At 48.6% G+C, this 16,945-nt stretch overlaps 7 protein-coding genes across 7 annotated transcripts; 4 read left to right on the top strand and 3 right to left on the bottom strand.

The window, feature by feature from the left end:
• Window positions 1–2,258: 2,258 nt before the first annotated feature.
• Window positions 2,259–2,795, top strand: COCSADRAFT_341498 (uncharacterized protein; the record flags this gene model as incomplete). The annotated part of the gene is made up of 1 exon (XM_007696630.1): window positions 2,259–2,795. One exon carries the CDS (start codon window positions 2,259–2,261, stop codon window positions 2,745–2,747), a length of 489 nt encoding a protein of 162 aa, XP_007694820.1. The 3' UTR covers window positions 2,748–2,795.
• Window positions 2,796–4,546: 1,751 nt separating this feature from the next.
• On the bottom strand, window positions 4,547–5,261 carry COCSADRAFT_32214 (uncharacterized protein). Its single transcript, XM_007696042.1, has one exon. The coding sequence runs from the start codon at window positions 5,154–5,156 to the stop codon at window positions 4,872–4,874; it is 285 nt and encodes a 94-aa protein (XP_007694232.1). The 5' UTR covers window positions 5,157–5,261; the 3' UTR covers window positions 4,547–4,871.
• A 159-nt stretch (window positions 5,262–5,420) lies between these two features.
• On the top strand, window positions 5,421–6,711 carry COCSADRAFT_210838 (uncharacterized protein). The gene has a single exon (XM_007696629.1). It carries the CDS (start codon window positions 5,494–5,496, stop codon window positions 6,523–6,525), a length of 1,032 nt encoding a protein of 343 aa, XP_007694819.1. The 5' UTR covers window positions 5,421–5,493; the 3' UTR covers window positions 6,526–6,711.
• COCSADRAFT_341489 (uncharacterized protein) lies at window positions 6,712–8,551 on the bottom strand. The gene is made up of 5 exons (XM_007696628.1): window positions 8,208–8,551; window positions 8,062–8,139; window positions 7,914–7,984; window positions 7,244–7,826; window positions 6,712–7,169 (listed from the first exon to the last, which is right to left on the bottom strand). Exons 1-5 carry the CDS (start codon window positions 8,275–8,277, stop codon window positions 6,898–6,900), a joined length of 1,074 nt encoding a protein of 357 aa, XP_007694818.1. The 5' UTR covers window positions 8,278–8,551; the 3' UTR covers window positions 6,712–6,897.
• Window positions 8,552–9,369: 818 nt separating this feature from the next.
• COCSADRAFT_210825 (uncharacterized protein) lies at window positions 9,370–10,212 on the bottom strand. The gene has a single exon (XM_007696627.1). The coding sequence runs from the start codon at window positions 9,954–9,956 to the stop codon at window positions 9,456–9,458; it is 501 nt and encodes a 166-aa protein (XP_007694817.1). The 5' UTR covers window positions 9,957–10,212; the 3' UTR covers window positions 9,370–9,455.
• On the top strand, window positions 10,213–11,993 carry COCSADRAFT_210826 (uncharacterized protein). Its single transcript, XM_007696626.1, has 2 exons — window positions 10,213–11,066; window positions 11,123–11,993. Exons 1-2 carry the CDS (start codon window positions 10,468–10,470, stop codon window positions 11,952–11,954), a joined length of 1,431 nt encoding a protein of 476 aa, XP_007694816.1. The 5' UTR covers window positions 10,213–10,467; the 3' UTR covers window positions 11,955–11,993.
• A 1,375-nt stretch (window positions 11,994–13,368) lies between these two features.
• On the top strand, window positions 13,369–16,827 carry COCSADRAFT_76344 (uncharacterized protein; the record flags this gene model as incomplete). Its single annotated transcript, XM_007696625.1, has 5 exons — window positions 13,369–13,674; window positions 13,725–13,882; window positions 13,937–14,525; window positions 14,577–14,853; window positions 14,909–16,827. 5 exons carry the CDS (start codon window positions 13,369–13,371, stop codon window positions 16,825–16,827), a joined length of 3,249 nt encoding a protein of 1,082 aa, XP_007694815.1.
• Window positions 16,828–16,945: the final 118 nt, after the last annotated feature.

Below are 16,945 nucleotides of genomic sequence, written 5' to 3'. Positions count from 1 at the left end.
CACAAGCACCCGCGATCATGGAACTTGCATCATCAAATCTATCTGCCGTGTGTCAGGAGAACAAACGAGAAGTTGAAGAAGAAGGCTTAGCCAAGAACGGCCATGAATGGCGAGCCAAACAGTCGGATCTGACTTTCGACATATTCATGTCTGTTGAAGCAGGCAAACAGTATCAAAAAACCGTATGTGACTTGAACAAGTAGTCAAATCGTCAGAATGGATAAAAACCAGTCTATACAGTTCTGAGACGCCGACAGGACTCCGTGCCTACTTGGAAGAATCGCAGGTGTATAAAATGCAGGACATATGCAAGGCCTGTGCGTACGAAGAAGAGGTTATAGAATAGACAAACCATTCTATTCGTACTTGCTGAGCCATTCCTGGAGCTTGTACGAACCACTGAATCCCGTAGTCCGTAAACTAGACTCGGGCAAGCTTTTGGGCGAGCGAACAGGTTGCAACTGCTTGGTCTTTTTGAAGCGCTGTATGATTGCTATTGGGTCCCATTGTGCTGGTATCACTCATGGTTCTGTGCACGGCTTTAGTACTTCATATAAGCTAGATTTCCGGTTGAAGGCAAAACGCCGCCTGGCTTTTGAATCGTCACACACCCCCCGGAAGTCAGCCATAGCTGGCCTGATAATTCTCAGTGATCTTGAATTTGCTCTCGGTAACAGTGGCCTTGTAGTTCAGTTTACCAGTACGGCGTTGCGGTAAGCACTCATAATCAGCTGTCGCTGTAGTGGAAACTGACCGCATATTGGGATCACACAGCGAATTCTATTCCAGAGGCTTTCCGTCATTGCTTTTGAGCCGATGCGAATATTGGGGGTAAACAACTGGACATGCAAAGTAAAAGCAACAGTGTCTCGAGCTCACGAGAGCCAAGATGACTTTCACTATACGCCAGCTGTCTCCACCCATGATAGACTTCAAGCCTTGGACTTGACCAAAATCTTGGACGGGGCCACATTGGGAACATCTATATGCGACGTTGCCGCGTTAGCCAGTGTCACGATAGATTCAATCAACATGGGGGGAAAACACAATCACGCTACACTCACCAAGATTTTTAGAATCAACGAAAACCTGACCACATGGAATGAGCATTTGGAACAGAAACTCTGTAAAATGCAAGAAGAGCCAACAGGAAGATTGATGGCAGTTCATGCAGCTCAGCTACACTACCACTATGCAGTGGTTCTGGTCCATCGGCATCTATCAGAAACAGTTCCTCCAGATAGAAAAGATGCTACATGTAGGCCATAAGACGAGTGCGTAGTTTCGGCTGCACGCAAAACCTGCGCAAAGCACTCTATACACATAGTTGAGATACTGAACTCTGCGTTTTACAAACTTGAGAGTGTACAGCCTTTTCTCCTCACAATATACTATATAGTAATTCTTTGAGTGTTTCTGCATAAAAACAGCTAAAAGAATATAAACAGGTAATTTCCATGTGTGTGCTTTTCGATGAATTAAAACCATATTCGTGGGGCGAAGGGGAGTCATATATGATAGCGACACACCTAAAGTCACTGCACATAATCTTAGCTAGTTATACTAGCGCCGACATTCATCCCAGCTCAGCTGCTACAGTCTTCTCTTTTTATGCTGATAAGGGGAGCCTTGGCAGCTGCCTCAATCTCTATCAAGGGCTGCTCGATCAATCGCAGCCAACTATTTTGGCTGCCAGTTTTAGCGGTGGATACTGACAAACGGGAGACAGGCCTTTTTTGGGGATCTAATATGGAACCCAATGACCCGAGCATATTGCGACTTGCGGCTCTCCATGCGACTGAGCTCATGTGATGAACTCTTTAGTTGAACCTGGGGTATCACCACACATGGCAGTAAGTTACTTGAACTTGTGCGATGAAAATATTAGAAATACAAAAAATAGATAGATACAACCAATTACTTACAATGTTGCATCAAAACAGAGTGGACCGGCCGAATGAATCGAGGCTATCCGTGCCCACAGAAGAGGTGGAATGAATTTACCGAGGCGTTTATAGCGTGAGAGCCGACCGGCAGAAAGTCCATACTACTACTAGATGAGTCGGAATATCACCTAGTGATCCCTAGGACTTTATAGAGCTTCAATATAGAACAGAATTACGTATTTTCCAGGGTTTGTTCAGATTACTTTCATTCTCCAATGTTTACAGGAGCTTCAACAACCCACCACCCACTATTGCAAGGACGTATCTCGAGATTGTCCGCCTTGAAGGACGACTCCTCCCAAAGGGTAGATGATGCAACCAAATAACGCTGGAAAAAGCGAAGAGTATGAGAAAGCATGGCGACAACACGCAATTTTACTGGCACTGGCCCCGTTTATCTCTGGTTGCGGTGCAGGTATGGTAGCGACGGTAGTGGTCCAGCCGATTAATACTTTGAAAGTTCGAATGCAACTCATGCAGTATGAAAAGTCTAAAGCAGCAGCATCTTCAATGTCGCTCATTCGTGGTCTCATCGTTCAGCGCAGAGTAGCCGAACTGTATAACGGCTTGTCGGCTGGCTTACTACGTGTCATGATGTATGGTACGGCGCGGATTGGCTTATTCACAACGTTTGAAAGTATGCTGCAGCAACGCGCCGCCGAGAGAGGAACATCGCTTGGTTTTGGAAGGCGAGCTGTCGCTAGCATGTCTGCTGGTGCACTGGCGACAACTATAGGGAATCCCACCGAAGTAACGCTGATCAGGATGCAGGCCAACGGAGCAACACCTGGCGCTGATTGAATTCATTACTATAGATCCGCTGTCGATGCGCTAAGGCGCATCATACGGACAGAAGGTATTGCGGTGCTGTGGGCTGGCATGATGCCTGTAGTAGCACGTGCTATGTCCACGAATCTTGGCCAGCTTGTATTCTTCTCCGAGGCAAAGAACTAGCTTCAGCGACATGCTGATCTATCCCAAGAGTAACGCAGTGTCACAGTGGCTGCTATTGGGGGTTTTGCAGGTGCATTTATCAGCCAGCCGTTTGACTTTTGTGAAGACGAGACTGCAGAATCAGAACTTAGGCCCATCTCGCAACGTCAAAAGTTAAAATTTGCGGCAAGATCTGTATAACAGCACAATCGATTGCTTCTCGAAGGTGGCGCGCAGCGAAGGCTTTGGCAGATTCTATGGCGACTTTTGGCCCTACCTTTTCAGGGTGGTGCCCCAATCGTAAGTCAGCATTGTGGTAAACTCCGGCTATGATGTGACACTGATGTATAGAAGCTAGCGTGATCACTCTTTATCTTACAGATCATTTCTTGCGCTTGATGCGGCAGTGGATTTTCGTTAGTAGCCATCTCTCGCTGACTGTTTCTTTTTGAACGTTCACTAATGTTGCTCAAGTCTAAGCGCACACATGCTTCTGGTTCTAGATAGCCGTGTTAGATTGGTGCAAATGAAGCAACTTGTTGACAATATCTAGACAATGAGAAGTGTTTTGCGGAGTGATGATTAGGAAACATGTGAACTGAAGACCACTAGGATAGTACAACGATATGATCCATGGACATAATAGTGGCCGGATAGCGAAGCCATTGAGGGTATCCAGTGGCGCGAAAAACTTCTCGGCAACATAATGCAGAGGGTGGGTGCTCTTGTCACTGGAAGTTTCTTGGACGGCAAAAGCACCATCAAACTTGCAATCCATGGCGGCCCTTACTTCTATAGTTGCTGCCTCAGACCTTGATACCGATTGTTTGTCGATTAAGGTATGGTGAACTATCAGCCATGGAGCAGTGTCATCATCATAGCCTACTCGCGTACGGTCGCTTTTTGTGGGGCAGTACCAATGTTGTTCTTTTGTGATCATTCTTCGTGTTCGGTTCCGGTTTAGTAGCAAGTACCTGTAGTTCTTTGATTGCCGAGGTATTTTACCACAGATATATAAACGTATCCCAGGGACTGATATAAGGCCACAAAGACTTTGAGAGCATACGGTGGTAGCTGTGTTTTGAATGACAGGCCAAAACGACCTCGAGACTAGAAACAGCAGGCTGACTGATGGTACTTTGCACATTTCTTTCACGAGTTTGGGGTGAGATGGGGTGGACTGCAGAGCGGTCTGAAGCGAGTGCCTGGTGAAGCGATTGGCTCAAGGATCGCTGTTGATGTTGGGGATATCAACGTTGTCGTCCATGTCGTCTTGGGTGGCATCTTGCGGCTCTGCACGGCTGTCTTGACCTGGCTGTAGGACTTCATACTGTCGGTGGGCGGCAATTTTATTTCCGAGTTCACTTCACTTTACTATCGGTGGTCGGCGATCTGATTTCCGACTTCACCAGTTGACTGAGAGCCGCGTGTTTCCGGGCCAATGAGATGGAGCTTTGATTCTGTTCCATTCGGAGATATACATGGTTCAATACGGAGGTGCCTTTTAAAAGTTTTGTCTGCCAAGGATAATTCAGCCGAAGTATTGCTGCCTGAGTCTAGGCCTGTCTCTCCCCTCTATATATTCATTACCAACTTGTAGATCAATTATCTTTTGGATATGAACAAGGATTCACTTAATCCAAGCTTGAATACTAAGTTGTGAGAGATCTCTCTAGCAGTACTGCCATATTCTAACTGCCTCAGCTCTTGATTGTGGAGCTCCTTTCTTTGTAGTCTCTCTTTATATAAAAAACCAGCACAGCTCAATATAGTTACAGTCTGGCGAGTTACCACACTAGAGTAGTCTCTCAACGTCGTATAGATTATAGATCTAAGACGAGCACTCCTCATCTTCTGTGTCAACCCAGGCTTCCTCGTTGGCTTGGTCTTCTTGTATCCCACTTCTCTCAATACCCTCCAGACGGTAGAGGCAGAGATTTCGACTCTTTGGAGACTGAGCCCACCAGCAACGTCAGCGCAAGTCTTCTCTCGTCAATATCTATCGCATCGTACTTGTTGAAATATCTGCTCCTTCACCTCCTTTGTCTGCTTAGCAGGTCTACCAGAGCGAGGGGCATCCTGGACGTGGTGTGGGAGGATCTTAAGAGGGAGGACATTTGGCTCAAAGCCAGCAGCGATAGCTCTACCATAGATACGATCAATCGTACGAGGATGGACACCAGTCAACTCTGAGATCTGTGACGTTGACTTGCCAACAGGAGGTGACTTTAACGTTACAATTAAGACGCGGGTATAAGAATCAGTATTAGGAGCCATAGTAGATAGATGACTACAGCTGATCAACAGCTCAGCTCAAAGGTGGAAGTTGCGCCAAGAAGAGTTTTGCCGAAGCGCCGAGATTAGCATCAGACAAAACTTTTGAAAGGCACTGTAATTATAAAGTAATAGAAGCCATAATGGTGAGGACAGATCTGACGAGGCAAGTATTCGGCATTCATCTCCGGATACGCCATGGACGAAATTCTCGGACGAATATCAATGTTCGTGCAACATTCTTCAGACTATTAAATGCGAGTGCTACAACATACTACCGTCCTCAATTCTCCCATCCTTTGCTTTTACAAACCTAAAAGTGTGCCTTCCAACGCCGAAAATGCCTGAGAAACAAGCACGTCGCGTACTGATCGTTGGGGCTGGGTCCTTGGGACTAGTTATTGGGTACATTCTTACTCAAGCAAATGTCGATGTGACATACCTGATCCGACCTCACGGAGCAGAAAACCTCAATCGACCACAGCTACTCTACTCTTTCCACGATAACAAACTGAGGAAGTTCGACAAATACAAATTTATTACAAACCCACAGGATTTGTTGACTGGAACGAGCTACGATTTCATCATAATCACACTCGATGGTCACACCTTGAAGACCGAGACTGGATTGGACTTGGTAGACACTATAGCAAATGCAGCCAGAGGGACTGCTACTAAGGTCTTACTACTCCTCGGACTAATTGGCGTGAGATCGTGGTTGTTAAACCGTACAGGTCTTAGAGAGGACCAAGTGGCTGCGGTTGTCTCATTTATTCATTCATACGCGCCTAAGAAGGTTGCACTGCCAATACACAACGGTGTTGATCCAAAGCTGCTACAACAGGCTGATCAAGCATACGTCGATAAAGCCGGTCCTGGGTTGACAATTGACAACAGTACACCTGCACTGGCTGAGGAGTTTTCTCAGCTATGGAATGCCAGTGGGCTTTCACAGTGTGCTATTGCCCCCCCTGTACAGATCGACGCCATGGTAGCCCCTATCTACGTTATTATAGCTGTCTCTGATCTCTTAGACTGGCCAAGCTACGATGACATTGATATCCAGGGAGACCTTTGGACCCTAGGGATTCAGGCAATCAAAGAAATACTTGGGCTTAGTACATTTGGACAGGTTGGCGAACAGGCCATTGCCATAACTACTGCTGCAAGTGTTAGGGATCAGTTTTTGGGGCTACAGAAGGCAATGTATCCACTCGACTGGTTGGCGTTCAATAAATACCACCACGGCGGCAAGGTCAATGCTCAAGATCGGGACATACTACGGAACTTCATTTCCCAGGGCGAGGCCGAGCATAAAGCGATGCACTCAACAAAGGAGTTGTTGAAGAAATTGGAGGAGCGCAAACGTTGAATTGGGGCTGTTCTAGTATGCGGATATAGACATAAGCAAATGACCACGGTGTTTGAATCAAAAAGCGCCAAGCATTAGCTGTTCTTTTATCAAGCCTCGGTGATACAACCTTCTTGATATCTGTTCATGTAATCAACCACATTGGTGCATACAAGCCTGGCCAAAAGCTGCTTGAAACTATGCGAGTGTGAGATAAAACAAGCGATAGTGAGGTCAGATGTATACAGTTGAACAGCAACTATTCTGCTTTGTTACTAGCAAAGACGTCGAAAGGACTGAAGATAGCTAGAATTACCTTTACGCTACTAGATGGTTACATCATTACCGTTTCTTCCTTTATAGCCCTATCACGCTATCAATCAATAGAAGCGGTTAAGCTAGGATCTCGGGTACAAGAACCACTCTACTTTTCACCTTTCCATGATGTAAATCCTCCAAAGCTTGAGGAAGTTCATGCATGCCTCTAGTTACGACCTGTGGTTTAACAATCTCCTTTGTGACGAGGTCTAGAGAGGCCTCGAGACTCGTGTATGATCCTCCAAAGGTGAAAAGAATGTCAACCGCCTTTAGTATTGTGGGACGTGAATTGAATGACAGATGAGGGTTTATAAGACCGACCACCACCACAGTTCCCCCTATCCTCACTATGGTGTTGATGTCAGCCTCGATGTATCACAGCAAGAAATTGTTAAAAATAGAGGCGCTTAGACAAACTTACCAGAGTCAATAGCCGCTCTAAAGGTATCTGAAACACCAACAAAGTCCACGGTCTTGTCAATGACCAGCTTGTTCCTTGTGACGAATTCAGCGGCACTGGTTCCGGGCGGAACTACATTTTTGGCCTTAACGCCAAATTTGACAGCCTCATCGAGCACTTCCTGTCGGTTATCTGCCACAATGACCCTCGCCCCAATACTGAGTATAATCTGTAGCGCATTGAAGCCTAGCCCACCAAGTCCGAATAGCAACACAGTATCTGATTTCTTAACGTTGGCTCTTTCAACAGTAGCGCCGTATGCAGTCAAGACAGCGTCAGTTACAACTGCCCCGAGTACAGGACTCAGCCCAGAAGGTAGTTTGACTGCGGCTCTTTCTCGAACGGCAACATATGGGGCAAACGAGCCATGGTATCCGATCCTGTAGCGTTCGCCAGTCTGGCAAAGCGCTTCAAGACCCCTGGTACATTCCGGGCAGGTGTGCTTCCCACATCCTGGGATCGACAAGATGGCGACTATGTCACCCGGTACAAACTTGCTGGCGGCGGAACCAACAGAGATAACTTCGCCACAACCTTCATGGCCCTGGGCATAAACGAGTCAGTGCAATTCGTCCAGGTTTTGTCGGTGTGACACTAAACCTTAGTAACAGAAAAATAAATAAATACCTACCAGTGTATACTTTTTCAAATGATTGGGTGGTTGTGGCTCCATCTCTAACAGAGTGATGTCACTATGGCACACTAGTCTGCTACTCAGTTTCCCATTTTTGGTGCAAATAGTATTTAGCAGGTGGAATAACAGAGAAATTCAATCTTACCTCCGGCTGCATGGATCTTCACGAGTAAGCCGTCCTCAGGCGCTTGAGGGACATCGACTTCAACGCGAACCCGGATCGCTGTTAGCTTCACTTTATATGTACGTTGGATGGCGATAAACAATCTATCTCCAAAAAAAATATTATACATACTGGTACAGAACTCCCAGCATGCTTCTGCCATGCTAACATGGTCTTAGGAATTGTATTAGTTGCCATTATGTCAGCCTCGATTGATAATGAATAATTCCAAATTAGATTAGTTTCTTGTTTGATAGTGTGTTGATTATAGTTATGAAGGTAATTATTATGGGCGGAGAGGCCTAGCGAACGAGTATGCTTCTACCTATCGTACAGAAGCTAAAAGATGAGAAAAAGAGAAGATAACTAAGTACAGACTTCTCTTATACCTACTCGCTTCTGATCACGTGTCCGTACAGAAGGTATATCACGTGGTCGAAGATCACGTGATCCCTTCAGTAGAGATCACGGGCGCAGCCCTTTACAGTAATACTGATTTATAGAGATACACTACGCCGGCTAGCCTACAATGCCGAGTAGCTTAAAATGCGGGGTATTCTACTGTATAGAGTATCTTTCTACGCGGGGTACCTTATTGCGCGGGGCATCCTACTGCGCGGGGAAGCAGTTCGTGCGTAGAATTTGGTGCGCAAGAAATGAAAGTTCACATGAGGTTTCTTTACGCTTAACTACTAGTCATCTACATAACATAGAGAGTCTTGTATTGACCGGTTGTGGATGGTGCTGAGCCACGAGTTTTACATTGGAGGAGACGAGTTACCTTTACCTTGTCCATCGCAGCTTTAACGGCAGTAGTGTAGGAGAGCAATTAGAACTAGAGAGGGGTTCTAGAGTAATTAAAAGACTATTGGATTCGACGCCTCTTCTATTGTAGTTACAGGAAGTCCTGTTCTTTTACCACAGTTTGAGGGACAATGGTTTTGCCTAGGGTTGCTTGTAACCCTGTGCACTAGCACAGTACTAAAGTATCATATTTAAGTTTTCTCTATTTTTATACATGTAAGGTGTAGGCTAAGTCTGATGTTCAAGAGAGCTCACGTGATGTCATTGATGCCTATCCCAAAGCTCAGCACAGCTAGTTGGATAGAAAACCACGTCCTTATCCCGCAACAAGACAGAACACTATACCACTTACAACATAGCCACGGCATGATTAATTCCATAATTCATAAACCAGATATTCGAACAAGCGTTTGCGAAAGTATTCAAGTAGCACTAAACACAATAGTAGAAACAGCCGTCTGCTTATACCATGCGGGACACAAGACATGCGTGTACCTGCAACGCAATATTCTGCGACACAGTTGTACATTACAATGCCGCGACATTATGGCGACAGAAAGGCGTTTCAATGCTCAATGCGTGCAAGTCAATGGCCATGGCGGGGGGAAGGAGTTTGATTGTCGGAGGTCCGCTGTGGGCCCGCCGACGCTTTCCGCAGCCGCTACGGCCCTCATCGCGCCCAGCATAGCAGCCATGGGCAGATTACAAAATTTTGCGTAACCCCCACGAGAGCCGATACCGGGACGCGTGACGAGGAGCGGTGCCAAGGTGGATATGATGCTGTCAGAAGAAAAGAAGAATGGGGGCTGGCTGCGCATGGAGAGCGAGGACGGCATGGCTACGCTCGGCTCTGGGCAAACCATGGAGAGGCCGCAATAGGACCTGTGCAGCGTGCAGTGCATCTCGCCGACTGTGGGGTAACAGACGGGCATGCATATGAGCGAGGTCACGATGGTCTTCTGCTGGTCCATCAAAGCAAAAGCAAAAGCAAAAGCAAAAGCAAAAGCAAGAGCAAGAGCAAGAGCAAGAGCAAGAGGGTGTGGCAGAGGGGGTCGTCGGGCGAGGCTGGGCATACGTATTGTAGGCACGTCTGCCTCTGCCCTCAGGTCTCCAATGCCTGGCGTCGACGAGGACAGTACCAGACATTGCAGACGCAATCGGCACTACTCTGCAAACACCACGGCAATCGCCATTTCCAGAAGCTGCTGCTGTCTAGACAAGGCGACGCCATCATCGGGGCTGCTAGGGGTGGCCGATACGCCTGCGTCAGTCTGGTACCCTCTGGAGCATCGTCGAGTTTCACTAGCGCGAGCCGACGCAAGCCGAGCATTGCGCATCGCCCTGTCCAAACAACACGCCCACGATGCACGGTATATATGGCATGCACTGCATCACCCAGGGTCACAAGACCTACTGATCTACCCAATTCATCCGAGCATACTTCCCCGGACTCAGAAGCCCTGGCACCGCACTGACTCTGAGTGCTCTATACAAGGAAGCCGCCGGACCCGACCTTACCTGACCTGACCACCACACATCACCCACCACCCACTATCCACTACCCACTACCCAATACCCATCACAATGTCCGCCATGATGCTACGGAGACAGAACCTCCAACGCTTCCAGCGTCTTGCTCTTTCCCAAACCTCAAGGTCCCTTTCACAAACACCCAGATACGTTCATCAGAGTGCACGCCAGAATGTATCTGTACCGACGTCATCGCCCACATCCGACCTCCTCTCCAGCCAGCCAGAGTCGCACATTGCTCAGACAAAGTCAGTTCTTGGTCGTCTACCCACATCTACTGTTCTCCGTTCCTACCTCATCACCGCAATGTCCTCACAGCCATTGCTCCTCAATGCATGCTTTGGCCTCCTGCGTCGCATGCTCGAGTCTAAATCGTACATCATGAGCATTGAGCGCAACCCCGTCCTCTCCAACCTGCTTAAGAAGACCTTTTACGCTCAATTCTGTGTCGGCGAGCACAAGGACGAGGTAGTAAGGAACACCGAATTTGCCAGGACCTTGGGCTATGGCGGAATCCTGTTTGAGTACGCACTCGAGGTACTTGGCGGAGAGGCGCCGACCGCAGCCGAGACCAAAAAGGAGATTGAGGTATGGAGAAAGGGCATGCTCCAGAGTGTTGATATGGCCAAGGAGGGTGACTTTGTTGGACTCAAGTATGTATTCCAAGGCAAAACTCGTCCAAAATAGATAGGTGCTAACAATCTCGTAGATGGTCAGGTCTAGGCCGCCACGCTTTGCAACTCCTCCAAAACCAGCAAGATGCTACACCCGAGATGTGGGACGCCATCACAGCAGCCTGCGATGCTGCTGCGGCCAAGGGCGTCAGTCTCCTTCCTGGCGCTGAAGAAGAAGCTACCAACCTTGGCCTTGAGAAGTGGACACTTGCTCTGCAGAAGAAGTACAACACCCCCGAGCGAGGCCACGCCGTTCTCTACATCACGTACCAATGCTACCTCCGCAACATTGCCGAGCGGTTGGCACAACACCTCGAGATGGCCTCAAAGGGCGGATATATTGCCGGCGTCAAGCTCGTACGCGGCGCATACCTGACTTCAGAGCCCAAGCACCTCACCTTTGATACCAAGGCCGAAACCGACGCCAACTACGATGCCATCGCCGATGCTGTCGTCCGCCAACAGTGGACCGACAAGGTTTCTGCACCAACACCCGGTACACCCTTCCCTAAGGTGAACATTGTCCTTGCAACTCACAACCTGGCTTCCGTCAAAGCTGCTCAGAAGATCCGTGCCTCTCAGATGCTCACCACGTCTCCTGAGAAGCTGCCGCGTCTGACATATGCCCAACTCCAGGGTATGGCCGATGAAATCTCCCAGGCCCTGGTTCAGGACGAGACCATGAAGGCTGACAAGCAGGCCAAGGTTGTCAAGTGCATGACCTGGGGCACTACTGCCGAGTGCTTGAACTTTTTGCTCCGCAGGGCCAGTGAGAACAAGGAGGCCGCGCTCCGTACCGAGGACACCAGGCGAGCCATGGGCAAGGAGCTCTGGAGGCGCCTCAAGGGTACCTTTGGTCTCGCCTAAGTTGTTTACCTCATTTCCTTTTGTCCGATCTTTTTTTTGTTTGTTTCTCCAAAAATCATCTCTTGAAATCTTGGTTTTTACGTAGCGAAGCATCGCATTGAGCATGGCGTTTGGGGTGGGCTAAGTCCTGACGAGAGGATGCCCTTGGATAAACTTCCACTGATTTGATTTTTTTTGTCGCGAACTAAGACGAAACTATTTTTCTTGTTGTACATAGCGCGTCGGTCGACTTTCGCGTTTCCAGTTTTGGACTTTGAATCAAACATATTCATCTATTATGAGTTATTTGCCTTGTGCATTGGCCACGTGAAGAGATACTTTTTCCATCCGGTGTATAGCCTGCTACTGTCATTGACGCGATCAGTGTCCTTGGAACATTGTTACGGTTACTAAGACATGTAACTTATGACAAAAATAGCCAAAGTCAAAGATGTGGTAGGAAGATGGTAAAAAGTACGTCACAACTGCTGCTGTCTCAAAAAGGCAATAATGAATTACCAACCCCCATTGAACCCGCATGCTCATACGATGCATGTGGGGCTGAATCTCAACCACGTGCTTTTGCCCGTATCTATCATCAGGGGTGGAATTACTCCATGCAATTAATGATAGGTGCTGCTAAAAAAAACCGTTAGCACAAGCCTCGGCAAAGCGAGATTTCGTACGTGAGCCGATTTTCCTGCCTGCGATTATGTCAATGACAGCTGAACAACCTCAGATCAAAGCCGGCACATCCGTCCGACACCTCTCATGCCAAACACACCATTGCAATTGTATACCAAATTTCTGTAGGTTTTAGCAACAGTTGAAGTCTACTAAACGATACAACACACTATAACTAGTGGCTAATTGACACTAGTTGCAGAATAGTAGCGTGCCAACGCAAGGATCAAAACGGACCGTCCCAGCACCCTGCAAACTGCAAACCGACGTCGTCACCGGCCGAGGATGTCTTTCACGACCGAACGCAGTGCAACTCTCGATGCGAACGCGCACTAGTTAGAACTGCCATTACACACATGCCCAATGCGCTTACACAGCGCTACAGGCAACCGCGAGGATGACACAGCCTCGCGCGGCTGAACTCACAAGGGCTTACTGTGCAACACCTTGGCTTTGCAGCGATTCCTACTGGCTGCATGAACAACGTCCCTGGCCTGACGTGTCCCTGTAAAGTCAGCAGCTAGGCAGACAATTCCACTAGGTCTCGCCCGACTCGGCCGAATGCACGCCAACCATCATCCATGGGTAAGGGCAAGGCTCACAAGGCAAGGCGCTTGTTACTGTCAGGCTGAATGGTATATAGGAAGCAGGCTTAGCCCTAAATTTAAAGGCACCAACTCTCTGTACCTGCAGAGGCTACGATTCTTGCAATCCAATTCGTATCTTCTCCATTGTTGGACATCCTGCAACAATGGCGTCCCAGTCGTCTAGTTCTGTCCCGATACCACAGCCTCCACCACATTTGCTCATCGGCAATATTGGAGCCATTGATTCAGACGATGCCCCAGGCTCCATCCAGAGACTCTCAGACATCTATGGCGAGATCTTTCAGCTTCAAATTCCAGGTCGGCCAGGAAGAATAATCGTCATCTCTTCGCATGACACAATAAACGACTGCTGCGACGGAGACCGCTTCGAAAAGCCAATCAATGCCACTCTCGAAGAAGTGCGAGCTCTCACTGGAAATGGGCTTTTCACAGCCTACCCGGGGGAGAAAGTGAGCCAAGATTTCGCCTTGTAAGATGCACGCAGCTGACCACGCGTAAGGAATGGGGAGTTGCCCATCGCCTGCTGATGCCTGTTTTTGGCCCCATGGGCATTCGCAAGATGTTCGATGACATGATGGACGTTACCACACAGATGCTGCTTAGATGGGACCGATTTGGACCAAAACACGAAATCTATTGCAGTGATGATTTCACAAGGTAAGTTGGATCAGCTGGTCGTGCTCGGGAAAGTTGCTCATCCACTGCTACCAGATTAACATTTGACATGATTGGACTATGCGCATTCGGATACAGGTTCAACAACTTCTACTCTGACAAGGCACATCCGTTTGTCGAACAAATGGTCGAAGTCCTTGTTGAGTCTGGAAGGCGAGCTACTCGCACAGGCATTGAGAACAAGCTACGTGTTTTTGCCGAAGCCAACCGACAGGAAAATGTGAGGCAGATGCACAAACTTTGCGATGAGATCATTGAGGAGCGCATAGCACATCCGCAGCCAGATGCGAAAGACCTCCTGAACCCCATGCTTGAAGGTGTAGACAAAGTGACTGGCGAGAAGATGTCAAAAGAGCTTGTACGATACAACATGGTAACCTTTTTGGTGGCTGGCCACGAAACAACGAGCGGCACTCTTGGCTTCTTGTTCTTCCATCTTCTCAAGAACCCCGACACATATCTCAGAGCCCAGCAAGAAGTTGACGATGTTCTTGGAGATGGTCCCCTAGACATCAAACACATTCCCAAGCTGGTTTACATCAAGTACGCCATTTATGAAGCATTGCGTTTCCTCGGTCCTATTGGAATCAATGGCAAGCACGCGCTACAAAAGACGAAGATTGCTGTAAGTTTTTATCTTCTTCTCAAGTTGATTTTGCATACTAAGAACTAGTAGGGCAAGTATGAAGTGGAGCCAGAAGACATCATTTTGATGAACTTGAGTGGCCTACATCATGACCCCAAGGTTTGGGGCGACGACGCCCATGTATTCCGGCCTGAACGTTTCTTGAACGGCGGCTGGGAGAACCTACCGCCCAACTCGTGGAAAGCATTTGGTGACGGTATGCGAGCTTGTATTGGACGCACTTTTGCAGAGCAAGAGATGATCATGACAGTGGCGCTCATTCTGCAAAAGTTCCAGGTCGAACTGGCGGATCCTGGCTATCAACTACGTAAGCACACAGACAGATAGTTCAACATTGGAGTATTTCTAATTCCATATCACAGAGGTCTCGGTCACAATCACACAGAAGCCCAAAGATCTTAAGATCAAGGTACGGAGACGACCTGGACGCACAATGGCGAGTCTGGGTGGAGTTGGCGGCGCTCCTTCATCGACAAATCCTGCCGCTGATGATAGGAAAGCCAAGGTAGCAGGAGACGCTTCTGCAAGAGATGCAAAGCCAATCACCGTTCTCTATGGATCGAATGCGGGTACTTGCAAGTCGTATGCCGAGGACCTGGAGACAAACGCAGCTCGATTCGGATTCAAGGCAAATGTGGGCAGCCTGGACTCTGCCACCGAACACATTCCAAAAGATCAGCCAATTGTCATTATTGAGCCTTCGTATGAAGGTAAACCGGCAGACAACGCGAAGAAATTTACCGCATGGCTGGAAAACAATGCGGACTCGAAGATGCTCGAGGGCGTTCAATATGCCGTCTTTGGTGTTGGTAACAGTGATTGGACGCACACATACCACCGTATCCCAAAGAAGACCGACGAGCTGTTCGAGAAGATGGGCGCAACGCGATTCACAGAGACCGGTTTTGTCAACGTAAAAGAAGACATCATGGGACCGTGGGAGAGCTGGTCTGAACAGATGTGGACGAGTCTTCGAGAGGCTAGTGGTACAACTGTCGAAGTTCTTGACGGGACACTTAAGGCCGAAATAAAGGCTCCTAAATTCGCGACGTATCTCGGGGGCAAGAATATCTCCTATGGGCAGGTCAAAGTCAACAAAGACCTGGGTGGTGCTGAGGTCGGTCTCTCCAAGAAGCACATGGAGATCGAGTTGCCAGCGGGCAGCTCGTACCGCTCTGGCGACTACATGGTTGTCCTGCCTCTCAACAACTCGGATACTGTGAAGCGAGTTATGCGACGCTTCGAACTTTCGCCGGATGATACCATCTCGATTACCGGAACCAACAAGACATTCCTGGCTACTGAGTCACATGCATCCATCTACGAAATTCTCATGACGCGTGTGGAGCTTGGTACACCAATTTCGCAAAAGCAGTTGAAGATGCTTGCGGATGTGACACCGGAAGACAAGCGCGCCAGCTTGCTCGAGTTTGCAAGCGACGAAGTCTACAAGGCCAAGGTCATTCCCTCCCGCTATAGCATTCTGGATGTCCTCGAAGACCACCCTGAGTGCAAGCTCCCCTTTGCTGTTTACCTCGACCTACTCAAGCCCTTGTCTCCCCGCCAATACAGCATTTCCAGCTCTCCACTAGCCAATGTAGATTTTGTCCAAGCACCAGACGGCTCGACTGTCCAGCGCCTGACTGCTTCCATAACCTACGATGTGCACGACGAAGCCGCATGGAGCGGAGAGAACCGTCGCTTCCACGGCGTAGCATCGACCTACCTTGCGAGCCGAGAACCAGGCGAGAAAATCAAGTGCTTCACGCGCCCTACAAACATCAACTTCCATCTACCTACGGACCCCACGACGCCCATCATCATGATTTGCGCCGGCTCGGGCCTCGCCCCCATGCGCGGCTTCATCCAGGAACGCGCGACCATCAAGAAAGCGCGCAACGCAACCATTGGACCCGCCATCCTGTACTTTGGCTGCCGCCACCACGAAAAAGACTTCATCTACTCGGAAGAACTTGCCCAGTGGGAAGCCGAAGGCGTCGTCAGTGTGCGCGGCTGCTTCTCCAAAGTCGCGCCTGAGGGACACAAGGCGCAGCGTGTGCCTGATCGCATGTGGGACGAGCGCAAGGAGCTGGCAGAGTTGTTTGGTGACAAGGGCGCCAAGCTGTTCATCTGTGGTAGCGCGAGCAAGCTGGCTAAGAGTACGGGCGAGATGTGTATGAAGATTTATAGGGATACGTTCCCTGGGAAGACACAGGAGGATGCTGAGGCGTGGTTGGAGAAGGTAAAAGAGGATAGGTACGTGAGTGATGTGTTTGAGTAATTCGTATTCGGTAGTGGATTGTAACAAGATGCTTTGGTCTGGTTGTGTAGTGGGTTTTTTTGGTGCCAGGAGCTTGTCAGGACTGTATATTTGAGATAAGTTAAGGCCGATTTCATGA

This window comes from Bipolaris sorokiniana, assembly GCF_000338995.1.
Source record: "Bipolaris sorokiniana ND90Pr unplaced genomic scaffold COCSAscaffold_1, whole genome shotgun sequence".
NCBI lineage: Eukaryota > Fungi > Ascomycota > Dothideomycetes > Pleosporales > Pleosporaceae > Bipolaris > Bipolaris sorokiniana.
This window is presented reverse-complemented; position numbering and strand designations above follow the sequence as displayed.

What these genes read in the sequence shown, in the direction of transcription:
- COCSADRAFT_32214 (XM_007696042.1), bottom strand. Translation starts at nt 5,156, where the DNA reads ATGGCTCCTAATACTGATTCTTATACCCGCGTCTTAATTGTAACGTTA.
- COCSADRAFT_210838 (XM_007696629.1), top strand. Translation starts at nt 5,494, where the DNA reads ATGCCTGAGAAACAAGCACGTCGCGTACTGATCGTTGGGGCTGGGTCC.
- COCSADRAFT_341489 (XM_007696628.1), bottom strand. Translation starts at nt 8,277, where the DNA reads ATGGCAACTAATACAATTCCTAAGACCATGTTAGCATGGCAGAAGCAT. An exon ending in GAAGATCCATGCAGCCGGAG is followed by an intron (nt 7,985 to 8,061) that starts GTAAGATTGAAT and finishes GTAGCAGACTAG; the next exon opens with TGTGCCATAGTGACATCACT. An exon ending in TAGAGCGGCTATTGACTCTG is followed by an intron (nt 7,170 to 7,243) that starts GTAAGTTTGTCT and finishes TCAACACCATAG; the next exon opens with TGAGGATAGGGGGAACTGTG.
- COCSADRAFT_210825 (XM_007696627.1), bottom strand. Translation starts at nt 9,956, where the DNA reads ATGCCCAGCCTCGCCCGACGACCCCCTCTGCCACACCCTCTTGCTCTT.
- COCSADRAFT_210826 (XM_007696626.1), top strand. Translation starts at nt 10,468, where the DNA reads ATGTCCGCCATGATGCTACGGAGACAGAACCTCCAACGCTTCCAGCGT. An exon ending in GGTGACTTTGTTGGACTCAA is followed by an intron (nt 11,067 to 11,122) that starts GTATGTATTCCA and finishes ACAATCTCGTAG; the next exon opens with ATGGTCAGGTCTAGGCCGCC.